Raw genomic sequence first — 18,038 nt, forward strand, 5'->3', positions numbered from 1 at the left:
CAATTTGCATTTTCGTCTCACACCCACTAATTGGTTTGCAGCATGGTCAACATAGGAGGCCACGTGACAGTGAGAAAGGAATCACATGACGATGGGAATGGGTCAAGCGATGTGACACGACAAGCGCCGCGAGTGTTACTGTTAGAAGTATTCACCCGGTGAATTTTAAAGGCACTAGGCCTCTGGTTATTACTCAAAATAACTGTTCTTGGTACCCAGCAATGGAGAGCCTTTGACAGTATACACACTGTGAGAAACGGCTTCCTCTGAAGTAACGTATGTTTTTTTTTTTTTGAGAAAGAGGTTATTTCTCACTCACTAAAACAAAAACAAAAAAATCAGCTGTAGCCTTTTTATGTCACAAGAGTTTTTTCTTTCAATAGTCCCTTGCAAATTTAGCCAAAGTTTCCACAGGTTTGTGATTTTATAGGCCTTATACACTATGTGGGAATACTGGTCTTTGCCAGTACCAAACGTGCCACTGCCTTTAATGATGACTTCATCATGCTGGTGTGAAGGAGCGCTACCTGCGGCAGAACTGTCAATTGTGACGAAGACAGATAGCCGTCTGTGAAAAGTGGTTCAAAAATGATGTATCGTGTGTTAGTTTGTAATTACTTAAACAAGTGGTAACTAATTACCTGTCTAGACCAAAGAGCATGAGAGATTTTACTCTGTGATGGGCAAGGGACATTGATCATGACAGAGGATGGTTGCATGGTGCATGTTGTGCAGGATGTTCATTTTAAAGGCAGGGTAGACTTTTGGTAATTACTCGAAAGTTATTTTATTGACAATAAAAAAATTACTTGGTAAAGAGCACTGGAGATTAACACAACTTAGGAATGACCTCCTTTAAAGTAATGTTGTTTTAGAGAAAGAGTTACTTTTTACCCACACAATTGAATCTGAGTAAGGCTTCTGGTTAGTTTGTTTTGTTCGTCCATCAAAAAAAAATTAATAAATAAATAAAAAAAATAAAAAAAATAAACAGGTTAAAAATCAAAGGCATACGTTCCCTTTACAGGGAAGGTACACGCTTGGTTACTACTCAAAACAAATATTTACTTAAAAACTGACTTGGTAACGAGCATTGGAGAGCTGTTGATAATATGAAACATTGTTAGAAACGGCTACCTCTGAAGTAATGTAGTTTTTGAGAAAGAGGTAATTTCTCACTAAAGACTTCTAGCTCGAAGTATTTTATTCCTATCTGCTAAGCACACAAATTCGTCCAACAAGGGTGTTTTTTCTTTCATAACTTTAACGCAACTTCGATGACCAATTGAGCCCAAATGTTTACAGGCTTGTTATTTTATGGTTATGATGTGATACACCAAGTGAGACCACTGGTCTTTGACAATTACCCAACATGTACAGTGCCTTAAACTGAATTTTAGCTAGAAAAGGAGGGGCTACAATCTTATCGTGAATATCTACCGCATATAGGCTATATAGGCATCTGCATGCTATACACTAAGGACGCAGAAATAACGCTCCCTACTTGGCATCATAAACCCATTATCGTTAAAATAACATAATTCTGTGGTTTCGGTTGATGACTTATCTCCACACTTGACAATCAAATTATTGTTGCATCGGAAGTGAGAATGATTGTACAATTGCTCATTATATACCCATTGCCCCAAGTGGGTTGAACCACACTGGGATTATAAAACGTGCACAGGAAATACACGTTACTATAACTACAGGGTGCGCCTTTGTTGTTTTGGACTGCACTAATTGTTCTGCGGCGACCATGGGATGGGGATTCCATCGTGTGAAAAACTACGGGTTACACAATATCAATGATGTCATTGTTTTAGAATAGTGTGACCAAAGTTGATCCCAAGATAATGATTCAAAGAAAACTGCCGTAACTTGAGACCCTTTCACACAACATGGGCAATTTCACTTTACAGTTCAAGACAAGGTCATCATACCCCCTTATAGCGACACCCTCCCTAAAAAAAAACTCCACGCCCACAATTTTATGAATATGCCGATATTTTGATTATGAAAGAGGAACAATTTTCACAATGTAAGTGTATTTAATTTGTGTGGACATTGCAGTAGAGAAATGCGAAAGATCACATAAAACAGCACTGCCAAGAAACACTCTGAAATTCTGAAGGTCAATTTGCAATTGTTTATATTACGTATTCATCAATTAATATTATCTTCTTGTAATTGTTTATTTGTCATTTTGTTTGCTCATCTGTTTATTTACTTACTTATTTAGTATATATTTGTTTCTTTCTTTGTTATTGAGTTATGTTTCTTGTTTTATTTACTTATTTGTGTTCAGTTATTTAACTTGGCATATTTTACTTGTTACTTTAATTATTACATTTTTTTGGGTACTATTATTTATTACAGGCAGGTGAAAAGGTCTTTGAACTGAACAACAATATCATATGATCTAAACGTAGAATAGCGTGTCCAATTTCGTCAGCACAAACTACCATTTCACCAAATGACAACGGTTGAGTGATGGCGGTCTCAAGTTAATAAACACAATAGGCTAGATTGTTGTTGCTATTGACAAATCAACAAGTTGCCGTGTGAGGTTGGACTGCCCTTGTGTATCATCAAGGTGAATTTCATGAACGCCTTGGTATATTACAGTAAACAACATTGTGACATAGCGGGATACGTAAGCACCACGTTTGGAGAACAGCAATTCTGTGACGTCATTGGGAAATTTTAAAACTTTATACGAGTCTATCAACATTGCATTTAACAAAGAAATGCATTATATCGTATACAAATTAACTTAGCCATGCACGTTTTAAGGACATACACGCTTATGTTTGAGAGGAAAATACCGTAGTAACAAAGCACTGTTGCACACAGCTTTTCAAGTATTTGTTTGTTATCACCGAAAATCGGATTTTTAATTCGAATGTATCACGGTCGGTTCAAGGACGCCTACCAACTTCAACGCAAGATACTTTAAATGATTATCAAATACAAGGTGTTTCTGCCACCCCTCCCCGCCCCCAACACACACACTTTGTATTTACTTTGGTATGATTGCAACTTCAAATTTGATGACATCAATACTTAAATAAAAAAAGTTTTTCGCAAACGAGTCGAGTTTATACGGATTGCCCAATTAAAAAAAAAAAGCTTTCGCAACGTTCATGGCAAAAACATTTAAACGTAACAGTCATTATTTGGAAAGGTGACAACTTCGTGTGACCATTGTGCGACAAGGGTGTTTTATCTTTCATGAACATATCGCAACTTCGACGACCGATTGAGCTCAAATTTTCACAGGTTTGTTTTGTTGAGATACACCAACTGTGAAGACTAGTCTTTGAAAATTACCAATAGTGTCCAGTGTCTTTAAATGTACAGTAATCATTGCTCTGGAATAGCGCAGCTGATGATGGGAGTTTTTTTTTCGCATTTCAACCCGAAGCACAGATCCATTTTCAAAACAATTTCACAAATAATTCAAACATAATTTTATGTAAAATAATTACTAATGGGCATTTATTTGACTATACTTTGCTATATACATAAATACACGTAAACTTATAATATGCGAAGTTTCGTCTTCGCTTTTTGATATTATTTGGTAGTAATTAACATTATGCAAAACATAACTATGATGAAAAACCACAATAAAAATAAACGTTACATGATCCTGCAAAATAAATGATGTCACACAATTTTAGCTGGGTGAAAATACTGAAAATTACAACATTGATCTCTGAAAACTTGATGTTTCTTGACACAGAAACTGTCCATACATTGGCTAACATTTGTTGATGTAAATCCGAAGGTAATCTTTACGTATACAAACTGTATAGGAGATTGTTTTCGAACTGGAACATTCCACTAGCCCAGTACAGAAATAATTTATATGGTGTTACCACAAAACTGAGTTGCTATCGGCCTTATTGTTTTCCCACTGTGGACAAATTCAAACCCTCAGACATGGGACATTTGATATACTGAGATTTGACAGCTCCGTGTAGATACAATCTAAAGTTTGCAGTAGCACAATAATCGTTGTAATTATTGTGGTTATTCTGAACAGAAAACAGTTGTGTTTGTGGAAGGAACCTCTCCCAAACCCCACCCCGGTAAACACAAGTCATACTATACTAAGATTGTTTACATGGTGTAACCGCAGACCTTAAATACTGCAGTTTTCCCTTCATGTCAGATCACACTATTAAGTACTTGATAATTTCATTAAATTATTTTTACATTTGGTTTAGAGATTGAACAAATTGCTGGCCATGTGGCAGTGTTATCACAGCTAAGCGGGAATAATATCTGCTATGCCATAATTTTGTCGGGGGACCGGTATCATAACACAATGTATTGCATCTTAACTTGTAACCCGAATTTGGTAAGCAAAGATTGCAATGCTTAGCGTTAGGATAACATTTTAAAGAATGTGAACATTCCTTAAATGTTACAGTGGCCCTGGGCGCCACTATTCCTAGAACCAGAACCCCCAAGATGGAGGTTCCCAGACCTTAGAAAGGTTTGGACACAATGTGACCACTTCTTTAATTCTTTCCAGAAAATATGAAGGCGCAAAGAAAACATCCTGAGAAATACCCTGCAAGTTTGCGGGCGTGATGATATCACCATGATACGGGACAAAGATCAAATAATTTGACCCACCAAATGTTTGAAAAAAAACAAAAAACCTCAATCATCATCAACTCGAAGAACAATGAGGAACTCGACCAGATTTCCCGTGGGAAAACAATCATCGTCCAAGTAGAAATTATTCAAAAATGATCCCCCCAAAAACAATTTTTAAATAATTATGTACTGGATATATATTTATGTCAAGATCACTCGTGGCAGGAAAATCATAAGCACGCTTATTGGTTTTAAGCTTCGAATTTTAAAACTGAGTAGGCCTAACCTCTAAGCGTACACACACACAAACAAACAATTTCTTTTTTTAAATGAAATACTGGGTTTTTTTTGGAAATCGCAACTGAAAAATTGCATTTTCATTTCGCTGGTTAATAAAATAACAACAATAAATAGTACCATAGTGCCCATGTTATTTCAGTTATCTGCCAGGCATATCACAAAAAATGTAAAAAAAGAGAGCGTATTTTACATTTTTACTTTTCCCCCTTCTTTTCAATGATCTTTATGTCTTCATTATGGAGATGTGTGTGTTTTTCTCCAGAGTTGCATAAGATTTTGTGTTAGCTTTTATTTTAGATACGTGGATCTTATATTTGCTATATATATATAAACCAATTTGGCAACGAAATTAGTAATAAATTAATTGAACAAATTAGTAAAGATAAACTGGAAGAACATTCGGACATCACTGAAAGAAACGTTCAAAGGAAACTATGGATTGGAACTACTTATAATAGGATAAATAAAGATATTAAATTGAAAAGGCGCTGTTATATGATATCAGAAAGTCAGATACGAAAATGATATATTTGGAATAACTTAATTTTAGTACAAAACGCAGCAGCTCAAATACATGTAAAGACTTGGAAAATAAATATAAAGAAAAAGTACAAAGATGATGTGATTTTTTCTTTTTTCATTCTCCTAAAAACATGCCCTAAAACTTCCGATCAGGGCAAACCCAACACGAGCAAAAACAACCAACACAAACTACCACTATGTGCTCACATTTCTTTATGACATTGGTATATACAATAAGTTTAGTTATTGCACTAGTACAGCAATTTCTCCCTTCTAGGGAAAACAATATTTCTCTAAGGAAAGATAATTTCTATTATTCTGAAACTTTGCGCTCAAAACCATACGAAAAATCCATGCAGGATTTTCAGGATGTACTCATTAATATTAAGATAAAGTGAAGTTTTGTAGCTTTGCAATTTTAGTTTTAACCAACGACACTTACTACCACTTTTTGAGGCAACTTATGATTTCTACAAACACACACACGTGTAGTCTTTGGTATATACTGCGCCTAAGTTTAGATGTTGCCACTGCATACAGAAGTTAAATTAGCATGAAAAAATACAAATTATAATGCTTCAGACCAAAAGATCTTATTTGTAAACTAGCACACACAAGGATAAGTATTGTTTGACGCTCTGCATGGTGTAGGTAAAAAAATACCTAAATGTTTCTTTACCATATTATTGAACACAGGAAAATAACACAATATATTCCGGTATAGCCAGTATAAATAGGAATAAGGAATGCTGATATGAAACAAACTTAATAGCACAACTTTTTGTTATCAGTCTGAATTTTCTACAGCAAGTAGAACATGTGCGGATACTGCAGAAAAAGAAGCGAACTAAAATATATTTGAAATTGAAAAGAGATTAATTCTAGAGATTGATGTGGTACACACATGCCAAGTGTGCATTTCAGTGATTAATAAGTTATTTTATTTGTCAGTACAAAGTTCGATTTCAGCATTTGGAAATAAATTAAAGATAGATCATGCTGTTGTTTAAGCACCATGTTGTGCTGCAACTATTCCTGGATGGCAGGGTAGTTGTGCTGCATCTATTCCTGGATGGCAGGGTAGTTGTGTTGCAACTATTCCTGGATGGCAGGGTAGTTGTGCTGCAACTATTCCTGGGTGGCAGGGTAGTTGTGCTGCAACTATTCCTGGATGACAGGGTAGTTGTGTTGCAACTATTCCTGGATGGCAGGGTAGTTGTGCTGCAACTATTCCTGGGTGGCAGGGTAGTTGTGCTGCAACTATTCCTGGATGGCAGGGTAGTTGTGTTGCAACTATTCCTGGATGGCAGGGTAGTTGTGCTGCAACTATTCCTGGATGGCAGGGTAGTTGTGCTGCAACTATTCCTGGATGGCAGGGTAGTTGTGCTGCAACTATTCCTGGATGGCAGGGTAGTTGTGCTGCAACTATTCCTGGATGGCAGGGTAGTTGTGCTGCAACTATTCCTGGATTGCAGGGAAGTTGTGCTGCAACTATTCCTGGATGGCAGGGTAGTTGTGCTGCAACTATTCCTGGATGGCAGGGTAGTTGTGCTGCAACTATTCCTGGATGGCAGGGTAGTTGTGCTGCAACTATTCCTTGATAGCAGGTGTAGTTGTGCTGCAACTATTCCTGGATGGCAGGGTAGTTGTGCTGCAACTACCCCTGGATGGCAGGGTAGTTGTGCTGCAACTATTCCTGGATGGCAGGGTAGTTGTGCTGCAACTATCCCTGGATGGCAGGGTAGTTGTGCTGCAACTATTCCTGGATGGCAGGGTAGTTGTGCTGCAACTATTCCTGGATAGCAGGGTAGTTGTGCTGCAACTATTCCTGGATGGCAGGGTAGTTGTGCTGCAACTATTCCTGGATGGCCGGGTAGTTGTGCTGCAACTTTTCCTGGATTGCAGGGAAGTTGTGCTGCAACTATTCCTGGATGGCAGGCTAGTTGTGCTGTAACTATTCCTGGTATTAGGATAGCTGAATTCAACTACACCATACATGTATTACTGGATGATGCAGCTATTCTTAGTTCATAAGCTACTTTGGCTGGGACTATTCCCGAGTGGCAGAATAGTTGTGCTACAATATTTGATAAAGCAAATTTGTCACAGCAAACACCACAGCCTAATATTGGATCACTCTACGCACACATTCATTTGGTGAACAGATTTCCTGTATTCATTAACTGAAAAGACGATCTTTTTGAAACCAACACTAGTAGACTATGTGCTCAAAGGTTAACAGCATCACGCTAAATCCTCCACTACATCACACACATAAACTTCACCATTCTCTCTAGATTAATTTCAGATTGGCTGGGAAAAACACATCTAGTCACACCACACTACATCAAAGCAGAGTCAACACTGATGGACTTGTAGCTTACAAGTCCAAATATTGGCTACTCTTGCACTGCAGCATTTTAAACACAGTCCTTAACTACTGCACTTTACATGGCAGGGTTTCCCGAAGATCTGGTAAAAATAACATCATCATCATCATTCGACATCATCCTCAAAATGTAATGAGGGCGCACTCCTGGAGTCGCCGCCATCACCCGTTATCTTTCATTTGCTGCTCTTCTCAGCTCTCCTACACTTCTACCAAAATAGCAAGCTGGTAAAATCAGAGTTGGTGACTGAACCAACATTTAGGCATGTGAACTGGCAGCATTGGTACAGCACTCAATAAAATGCCCATCAAATCCATATTTTACACACAGATTGTGTGGTTTGCTAGAAAATATAAATAAACTAATAAATATTTTCTTTAGTTGCAGATATTTTCACGGCAAGGTGATGTTATCCGGGAAAAAAGCTAGGGGTGTGTGGCAAACAAACGGCACCCTTCACACTTTGAAAGGTAGAGGTAAAACACAGCGATGACATGTGGCCGTCATCTAGCTTCCATAGCAACACAAATCCCCATCAGCTGACTTTGCACTCGACCTCTGCGTTCTCGTCCATGTTATGGGAAAAGTTCAACTTGTTGGCGGTGGCCTTGGCCAGGTACGCCATGGTGCCAAAGCGGCCACTGGGGGCGCTGTCATAGAAGTGACTACAGATACCGGCCACCCCTCCGCATTCTAAGATGCCGGGCGGGGGTAGGTGGTCTTTATCTTTGGCACAGCATAACGTGGCATCTCCTTTGATATCCAGCTGTGGGAGAGTCAAACGGAGGAAAAAAAAGTGTTATAGGGATAGTGGTGTAGTTTCTTCAGCTATTAAGTTTAATGATTACTATGTTTAATATTTGTGTAAAAGTTAACATGATTGTTTACTGTATTGTCTATTGATATCCGACTACATTAGGCCTAGACTGCATTAATTAGGCCTAGAGTGCTACTTAATTCTTAGCAGAAAATAAAATATCTCAAACCATTCCTTATGATTGACCTTAAAACGGCTAATTTAGAATGTAAATAATAGCCTAAACTAAATGCCAAATTCGAAAGTACATTAAGAAGGCAACTGGTATAAAAAATACAGAAAAGTACAACAAATGGTGGTTACAACATAACAGCATTCAATTCAGTTCAACTCAGTTAAATTCAATTCAATTCAGTTAAATTCAGTTCAATTCAATTCAATTCAGTTCAATTCCGTTCAATTCAATTCAATTCAGTTCAATTCAATTCAATTCAGTTAAATTCAGTTACATTCAATTCAATTCAGTTCAATTCCGTTCAATTCAATTCAATTCAGTTCAATTCAATTCAATTCAATTCAATTCAGTTCAATTCAGTTCAATTCAGTTCAATTCCGTTCAATTCAATTCAATTCAGTTCAATTCCGTTCAATTCAATTCAATTCAGTTCAATTCAATTCAATTCAATTCAATTCAATTCAATTCAGTTCAATTCAATTCAATTCAGTACAATTTAATGCAGTTCAATTCAATTCAATTCAGTACAATTCAATGCAGTTCAATTCAATTCAATTCAGTTCAATTCAATTCAATTCAATTCAGTTCAATTCAATTCAGTTCAATTAAATTCAGTACAATACAATGCAGTTCAATTCAATTCAATTCAATTCAATTCAATTCAATTCAATGCAGTTCAGTTCAATTCAATGCAGTTCAATTCAATTCAATGCAGTTCAATTCAATTCAATGCAATTCAATTCAATTCAATGATTGTCAAAATAATGAAAAAAAAATACAATGCACTCAAAATTAATAATTTGATGCACTTTACTGCCACTAGTGACAGCTTGGGAAATGAAAATGACAATATAAAACTTGACAACACAATATCACTCTAAGCACACAATCAAGAAACAAGAATATGCAAAAGAAAATTTCACAATCCTGCACAGGGGAAAAGATCACCTGCAAAAGAACATCAATATACGCACACAGATTGTGACGGGAATACACACATTTGTAAATCAGAATGAACAATCATGAAAATAGGAGTGATGTTAAGAAGTGTATAGTTAAAAACAATCACAAGGCAAACATGTACAATATATATATATATAAAAACATGTATCAACATGATTCAATCAATCATCATGAACTTTAGAAAACAAAATATTAGAACATTTCTGAAATGGGGGATAAAAATGCATCAATAAACTCACACATAATACACATGTATTCATCAAAGCAAAGTACTATACATGAACATTTACATGTATAACCACAAACACAAAGAGAAAATACAATTCAGTTTAAATAACATTTCCATTAATTCATTTCAAAAGTGAGCAATGTTGTATTAGAATACCATCCAGAATCAGTGAATGATATTAAATAGTAGCAGACAATAGAAGCAACACCTATAATGGTTGGGGCATACATAACTGTTCAGACTTTTATTGGACTAGTCCATCGTATACAAATCTAAACAATAAGCCACTTCGGAATGTCAGTGGCACATGTATGTTACTGCTGACAACGGACTTTGTCTATCTCCCGTAACCTTTTGAAAAGATCACAGGAGATAGACAAAGTTTGTTGTCAGCAGTAACAGACATGCGCAGCTGGAACTCCGAAGTGGCTTATTGGGTTTTGACTTTTCAACTACGATCAGAGTGCAGGTCACATCAAACTAAGAACAGCTCACTCCAAACTACAAAAGGAGGGGCAGACAAACAAACAAAAATGACAAGAAATTACCTGATCTTTCAGGAAGAGACCATTTGCATCGTACACCAACCCTTCCACTTGTATCACAGCACCCAGATCTCGCAACCAATCATTCTCAATGATCAGCGACAGCACCATCAGTGCTTCTACCACTAGCTGACGTAGCTCTGGCTGCGGGATCCGATTGAGGGCCGACTCCACTTGCAGGGAGAATTTGAACTCGTGCTCCGTCATTTCCCTGGTCATGTGATGCGGGAGGGCGTAGCCCTGGATACTGAGTCCATGACACTGAAAATTTAAAATGAAAAGGAGAAATGTTTGGCAGTCTTCTTCATAGTACAAGGATGCATTCACATGCAGTTTGCAAGCACTTATTGAATAAGGTTAAAGACACTGGACACTATCGGTAATACATAATTTTTGGATACAAAAAAAACTGAACCTCTTCAATTCATGACACATACCTTTTCTAGAATCTTCCAGACTTTGTAATAGAACTCAGCGGGTGCTCGGTTGAGGGAGCCGTCCAGTCTCCGCCGTCTCAACCACTGGCCAACTCTCTCCTCGTACATCTCTTCCTCCCAGTTATCATCTTCAAGTTTCAGGGACATCTTACCAGATGAACTCTAAGGTTGAGAAATCAAGGTTGTAATCAGAACGTTTCCATACAGGCATCGTAAAGTTCATATTTGGTTTGCGGTAACATCATGAGTGTGTCTACTTGCCAGGTAGATTTTGTTCTTTGGTCTCGTTTTAGATTCTACTATCGGGGTTGATTTTTGGAATCCAAGAGACTTCTCAAATCTGAAAAGAACTGTGGGCGGAAGGTAGAAAATGGACCAGGACTACTATGGCGGATCTTTATTAACTTCACTACCGGGGACTGAGTTCTTAATAGGTCTCAACATATCGACTAGCTTGCTCTAGGCATTCGCATCTCCTGACAATAAGCTCTGACCAACCAGTTACAATCCTTTAAAGAAATATTGTTATTTGAAATTCTGTGACATGACCCTTAGTAAATGTTCAGAATGTTTATCTTACATGTAGCATAATAAGTTGTGGTGAAATTGTACAATGAAAATCTGTCGTGATATTTACCGTCATTTGGCGTTTGAGACGAGATAGACCAGACAAGTCATCTTTGGGAGCGCTGACGATGGACAACTGCCTCTCCAAACCTCCTGTTGGCCTACGAGAACTAACTGGAAACAAACAAAAAAACAACTTTGAAACAATGAAGAAATGTTGTGCTCAATGGCAAAGTATGTACCTTTGGTTTTTTGAAGCGTTCGATTGTGTTAATCCTATATAAATGTATTTGTATTGTAATAACTAATATGGAAAATTTTGATTTCAAAAGGTGGTCACGCTTTTGAGAGATCGCCGAAAATATGGAGCGAAAATGTCTACACAGGGAGAATAATCCCTAATAGGAATATACAATCTGAACAGCATTACTTGCATAAGGCTGTATACAAATACGTTTGTCTTCTTATTAAATCCCCTTTGGAAAAACCAACTTGGAGGGGGTGTCCATTTCATACCTGCAGATATTCCAAACTCCTTGCCACTCAGGATATGATGCAGTAAGTCTTTTAACTCATAGGGACTTAGGGACATCAGATGCTCATACGCTTTGTCTCCTGATAAAAAAGAAAAGAAGGGAGAAATCAAAGCATGATATCACGGCTCTGCTTACTGCCGAATTTTTGTTGCGGGTATAACGATTTAACGCGCTGCTAAAATAACGGATTGTAACTGCCTCCAGCGACCGGCAATCCCAGTGGTCTAGTTGTAACATTGTAAGACAGAGTGCCAAAGGTCATGGGTTCGAATCCCACCCAGGTAATATGCCTGTGAAATTTTTACAGAGCTCTGGAAAGTCCCGAGTAAACAGTGCAAAATACATGTACATCAGTATGTGGGTAAATAGACAATTTTGTTTTTGTAAACGGTGATAATAAATAGCCTCACGTTTCGCTCTTGGCAGAGTCTTTTTCAAAGGCTTGTTTTTTTATAGGCTCAAACAATGTACATGTAGCTCTTGAAAATGACTCTGCTTTGGTTAAAGCGAGTCTGATTCGACTTAATTTCAGACTTTGTTGAATGTCTGAGAATAGGATGGACTCACCTGGGCATCCCATGGTGCGAGCAAGTTCAGAGGTCATGACCTGCATAATTAGGCCGACCCTCAGCCGTAGCATCTCATTAAACAGTTTGGGTTCTGTTCGTATGAACATTGCCAGGTAAACCAGTAACTCCTGAACATAGATACACGCATGAATGAAGTTATTTATACCAGTTAAAATGTAGTTTGTAGTATTCAGTTCGAATGGAAAATTCTGAGAGAGATACTATATTAATGTAAGTGAAGATTGGGCAGAGGTAAACAAATCATCAAACAACGTGTTGGGTTCCGTTTACATATGAACATTGCCAGGTAATCCAATAACTCCTGAACAAGGATATTCATTCAATTCAAGGTATGCATCAATCAAAATGTAGTATGTGGTATTCAATGGAAAATACATGTAGTAACAGACATAATTAATGTCTGGGCAGAGTTTGGACAGAGTGTAACTAAGTTTGGGCAAATTATCAAAGGAAATTTGGTCATGTACATTAAGGCGTTATACTAAAGTACTTCCAGTATGTAATGGGGAAGTTTAGATCAATTGCATTAAAAATAATGAAGGATTAAACTGGCAGAAGGTAAAATATATATCAATCAAGAAAAGTCTACTCAAATGCAATACCATCATAGAAACATAATGTTCGTGTGAAATACATAAAGAAAATAATGTCATCAATCAAGAAGTGTCAGTATAATGCAAGAAAATCAACTCAAATACAGTAGATACAATCAAATACAATCATCATAGAATAAGAATGAATGGTTCAAGTGACACAAAGAAGAAAACAGTTCAAAAGTATAATACAAGAATAGAAGACATTTTTTTCAATACAAAATTCAAGTACAAGAATACACAATGAAAGTTAAACGGTTCAAGTAAAATGCACAACAATTAACATATATATCAATGTCAATTTGTTAAAGCAGTAAACTGGTTCCAATAAAAACAAAGAAGAAAACAGTTACAATGTGTAATATAAGAATAGATGTACATGTAAAGTGTGTGCATGTCCTGTAAAACAAACAATTTTTTTTTTTAATCAAGAATGCATTCAATTAAAGTCAAATGATTCCAGAAAAATATTCAAGGTTTAACACAGCAATATAAATTTGACAAACAAACGTATTGGGATATTACAGTTGGAAATTGTACAAGATATTTATATCGCAACGGATACCGCCGAGAATCCTGCCTGCGAGCGACATGATTGATTGAGTTGAACTTACCTGAGTAAGCACAGCAGAACTCCGGTCCTCCCCACACGCCTCCTTGATGACCTTATGGAGTTGCTTAGGAGGTAGAGGGGCTGTGATGATCTTCTCTCTTGGCTCAGGGGGTAAGCCCACAGACACCTGTTTCTGCCTCACTAATAAGCTGGTCACAGACTGGGCTAGATTCTCCACTTTCTTCTGTAAGATGCCGGCGGTATGGCGGACCACAGACCACGCCTTAAAGTGTGCACTCTGAAATGGATTTTAAGAAAAAAAAGTTTGTCTTCATTAATAGTTTTAGATTTTAAAAGTAAACAAAATGACATCCGGAGAATAATTTTGGAAGAGGTTATCAGAGATGACGTATTGTGCAGGGCAGGGGTGCATTCTTAAGAAATAGATTTGAAACTTTGCATGGTTGAGATACAGTCTAGTCAGGTTTGAGGTAACAGCTTGTACATGTACATGAGTTAGATTTGAAACTGTAATTGATGGAGAGACACTGTAGTAGGTTTTATGCATGATGATGCAGTGACTGTGTAAGTGTCGAACATTGGGACCTCTAAATCTGCTCAAGTTTTTCTCTTTCTTGTGTTAACTTGTTCAAGTGCCGACCAATCACTAGCAACCCGTTTAAATTAGGCCTAGTTTAAAACAAAACACACAAATGTTTCATTAAAACAATTTAAGCTTCATTGACCTACCTTGTAATACAACTCCTCCATCAATGTTTCTACGGTCACTTTCTTCTCTCCCATCTTACCGAGTCCGGTGTCCCAGTTTATCCCTCTAAACATGACAAGAAGAAAACACAAGACCTATGACTGTCATTGTCATCATTGTCACCAAAAGACTTCAAAAACATCATATGACATACATGTAGGGACAGGGACAACAGAAATTCAGGCTGTAGTTTTGATAGAGCTGTAGTGACCTACATTATTGCACACCTAAGCACAATGAGCGTTTACAATACACCGATCCATTAGGCTCCGCCCAAGGCGCACGTGTGAGCAAGAACAAGTGGGCCTCTACAATGCCATTCTGCACAACTCTGTCGCATGCGCCAAGCATACGCGCCCGCATGTCGGACTTTATCATGTTAGACTTTTGGTTGTGCAATGGGTTGTTATTGGTCAATACGCAATGGGGCTTAATGGATCGATCTATTGCTAAGGCGTTGGGGGTCCATTCCTGCGTGTACATTTTGAATCCCAAAATGGTGGACAGGGTAGGCGCCTGCAGATGCACTGCGCATTGTGCAATGGGTCCATGAACTCTTTCCTGCTATAAATCATTGTGTCAGATGTTTGTGTATCAGCTGCACGTCAAAAGATTCTACTAATTCTGGCTCCAAAGCTGACATTTGTTTGTATATGTACATTGTAGCTTTACCATTTCATCTTTCAAAAGCATTTCTTTTGACAGAAACTTTGAATTCTGAGAAAGGACTTTAACTTTTGAAGATCGATTCGTATGTGAAAGCAAAGTCAAACTTATCAAACTTTTAATGATAAATCATCCGAGAAAAAAAAATAGTTCAAGGCAACCCCCATTGGCCCAGTGACAAGAGGTAATAATGTTGGAGCATCATGAGCATCACTGAGTGAGGGATTTGGGTGCTTTAAAGGAACACGTTGCCTTGGATCGGTCGAGTTGGTCTTTGAAAAGCGTTTGTAACCGTTTTTTATAAGATGCATATGGGTAGAAAGATGCTGTAAAAGTAGAATACAATGATCCACACAAACATGCCTCAAAATTGCACGGTTTTCCTTTTACCTCGTCGACTAACACAGTCGGCCATTCATGGGAGTCAAACTTTTGACTCCCTTAAATGGCCAACCGTGTTAGTTCGCACAGTAAAAGGAAAACCACCCAATTTCGAGGCAAACTTGTGTGGATCATTGTAATCTACTTTTAAAACATCTTTCCAACCATATGCATTTTATAACAAAGGATTACAAACGCTTTTCATAGACCAACTCGTTCGATCCAAGGCAACGTGTTCCTTTAAGAGAAGCCACTATCATTATTATCATTATTATACAAAAGGAAGAAAAGGGACTTACTCCATGACATAGAGATAGTGTAGAATGTCAGCTTGATCACTGAGTGATACTGATTCGGAAAGCTGCTCCAGGAGATCTTCAGACTTCAGTCCACTGTACATCTCTACTAACTACACACAAAGACATCAATACAAAATCAGGATTGTAAATAATTATGATTTATTCATTTATTATGTTTCATAAAAAATATTTACAGATTACTCATAGAAGCAAATTTATCAGCATCAAATTTAATGATGATGGGATCCATACATACATACATGTGTATGCATAAACCATTTGAAACTTTGAATAATTTTAAATTGGGGAGCAAAGAGCATAAACATACAGTACAATGTAGCTCTCACAAATATTCAAATATATGCAAATATGCAAATATATGCAAATATGCAAATATTTGCAGATTTTCACAAAGAGCTAAATGTAAGGCTGATTGTAGATTGGCTCAGTGGTTTATTTCACTGCCTTTCACTTCACCTCTTAGCAACCCTGTTTGAATCCAACAGACCAAGTCTTTGCATGTGGATTGGGTTTTCAGTCCCAATTACTGCTTGCATGGGTTTTCGCCATTTGAAGTTTCCAATCCCTCCAACATCTAAAACTGAGAATTTCTTCTTGTTTCCTATTCATGATAATATTTGCACTTATTGTGCTGTAGGATGTGTATTAATGAATTCAACCAAAATTATGAAAGCCTGCAAAATAATAACACATGTATGTACATGTAATGGCGTTAATGCATCTGCACAGTAGAAACACATCCAAAGCTAGTTCTGTGTACAGTTTACGCGCACAGACACAACCTGTCAAGTGGAAGTTCCAAATGATTGTCAAGTCAAAATGGTAAAAGAAGGAGGATTGGGTCAGCTACAAGTACTTTGAAACAGATACCACAGTTAAGGAGTTGTGTCTTACCGCTTTATCCTCTGCCCAGCTTGCAGTACGCCTCATGGGAGAGCCACCAGTATCTTCAGGTAGAAGATGAAATGACGGCTTGGAGCTTAGTTTATTTGGGGATCTAACAACTTCTGCAATGGAGAACAAACTGCAAAATGTATTTAACCTACTTACACAACATTGCAAAACTACAACTAATTAGTAAAAAAGTAGTAAACGTACTTCATAAACAACTTCATTGTTCTAAAATGACGGAATAATTTTGTTTATAACAACCAGCTAAATGAAAAATTCAAATTTCTCGAAGCCTAGATATACATGAATGAATATTCTTAAACAAGTTTTGTTGTTGCTGTTTTTTTATTTTTTTTTATCTAGAAACGATGAGAGGAAAACAAACATAATGGAAGACAAATTGACAAAGACAAAGTTTCTGTAATGATGTATGAACACAGGGGATGAATTTAAGGGCTGAATAAACCATTTGAGAGTTAGACTTGAATAACGTATGGTTCAATAACTTGCTTAGTTACAACTTACATGTACTGCTTAAATTTGAATTCACCAGACTAATGAGACAGTTGCTATCTTAAATTAGAAAGAGTTTAGTGAGATCGACGGCTTGGTTGCTATAAAAAAAAGCTTGCCCAAATCAGTTGACAAAGCAACTGTCTCTGTAGTTTTAAGAATTCAAATTTAAGCAGTAATTCTGACTAAGTCACTGTACCACCAGACGTTATTCAAATCAAACTCACAAATTTCTTATTGATCAACAGAATAAAACACTTGATTAGTGGACCACAACCAAGCAGCAAACATCTTTGTCTTGTGCCCTATCTGCAAGCATTTAAGTCCCCTGATTATTATCATACCAAAAGGAGATCAGGGGCCGATTTCAAAAAGACCTGAGATTGATCATAACTGCAAACCAATCGTAGTTGCTTAGTAAAGTGTGATGTCACAATACAAATCACTATGGTGATACTGAAAATTTGTCTTGCGGTGAATTTGATTGCTTTGTGAAATCAGCCCCTGGTGAGTTTGCATGTTTGTGCCATAACCAACGAAAGACTCTTTAAGCAGGAAAGTATTAGGTTACCACCATCAGGCTACCACCATTGTCTTGTTCCCTGTTTGCAATGAGCACTGATAAATACAGATTTAGGTTCAGACTTTTCTTCTACATTGAAAACCA

The 18,038-nt window shown here is 37.2% G+C and overlaps 1 protein-coding gene across 3 annotated transcripts in view; it reads right to left on the minus strand.

Annotated features, from left to right (window-relative positions):
• Nucleotides 1–5,632: 5,632 nt before the first annotated feature.
• The window catches only part of LOC139936749 (probable phosphorylase b kinase regulatory subunit alpha), a 36,243-nt gene continuing 23,837 nt past the window's right edge, over nucleotides 5,633–18,038 (minus strand). For all 3 annotated transcript variants that reach the window (XM_071931656.1, XM_071931657.1, XM_071931655.1), the window contains 10 exons: nucleotides 16,862–16,974; nucleotides 15,947–16,056; nucleotides 14,582–14,666; nucleotides 13,893–14,129; nucleotides 12,663–12,792; nucleotides 12,076–12,174; nucleotides 11,630–11,733; nucleotides 10,993–11,154; nucleotides 10,559–10,816; nucleotides 5,633–8,592 (listed from right to left, as the gene is read on the minus strand). In XM_071931656.1, coding sequence (XP_071787757.1) covers nucleotides 8,362–8,592; nucleotides 10,559–10,816; nucleotides 10,993–11,154; nucleotides 11,630–11,733; nucleotides 12,076–12,174; nucleotides 12,663–12,792; nucleotides 13,893–14,129; nucleotides 14,582–14,666; nucleotides 15,947–16,056; nucleotides 16,862–16,974 — 1,529 coding nt within the window. In that variant the 3' untranslated portion in view covers nucleotides 5,633–8,361. The remainder of the gene's footprint in view (nucleotides 8,593–10,558; nucleotides 10,817–10,992; nucleotides 11,155–11,629; nucleotides 11,734–12,075; nucleotides 12,175–12,662; nucleotides 12,793–13,892; nucleotides 14,130–14,581; nucleotides 14,667–15,946; nucleotides 16,057–16,861; nucleotides 16,975–18,038) is intronic.

Source organism: Asterias amurensis, chromosome 4 (assembly GCF_032118995.1).
Source record: "Asterias amurensis chromosome 4, ASM3211899v1".
NCBI lineage: Eukaryota > Metazoa > Echinodermata > Asteroidea > Forcipulatida > Asteriidae > Asterias > Asterias amurensis.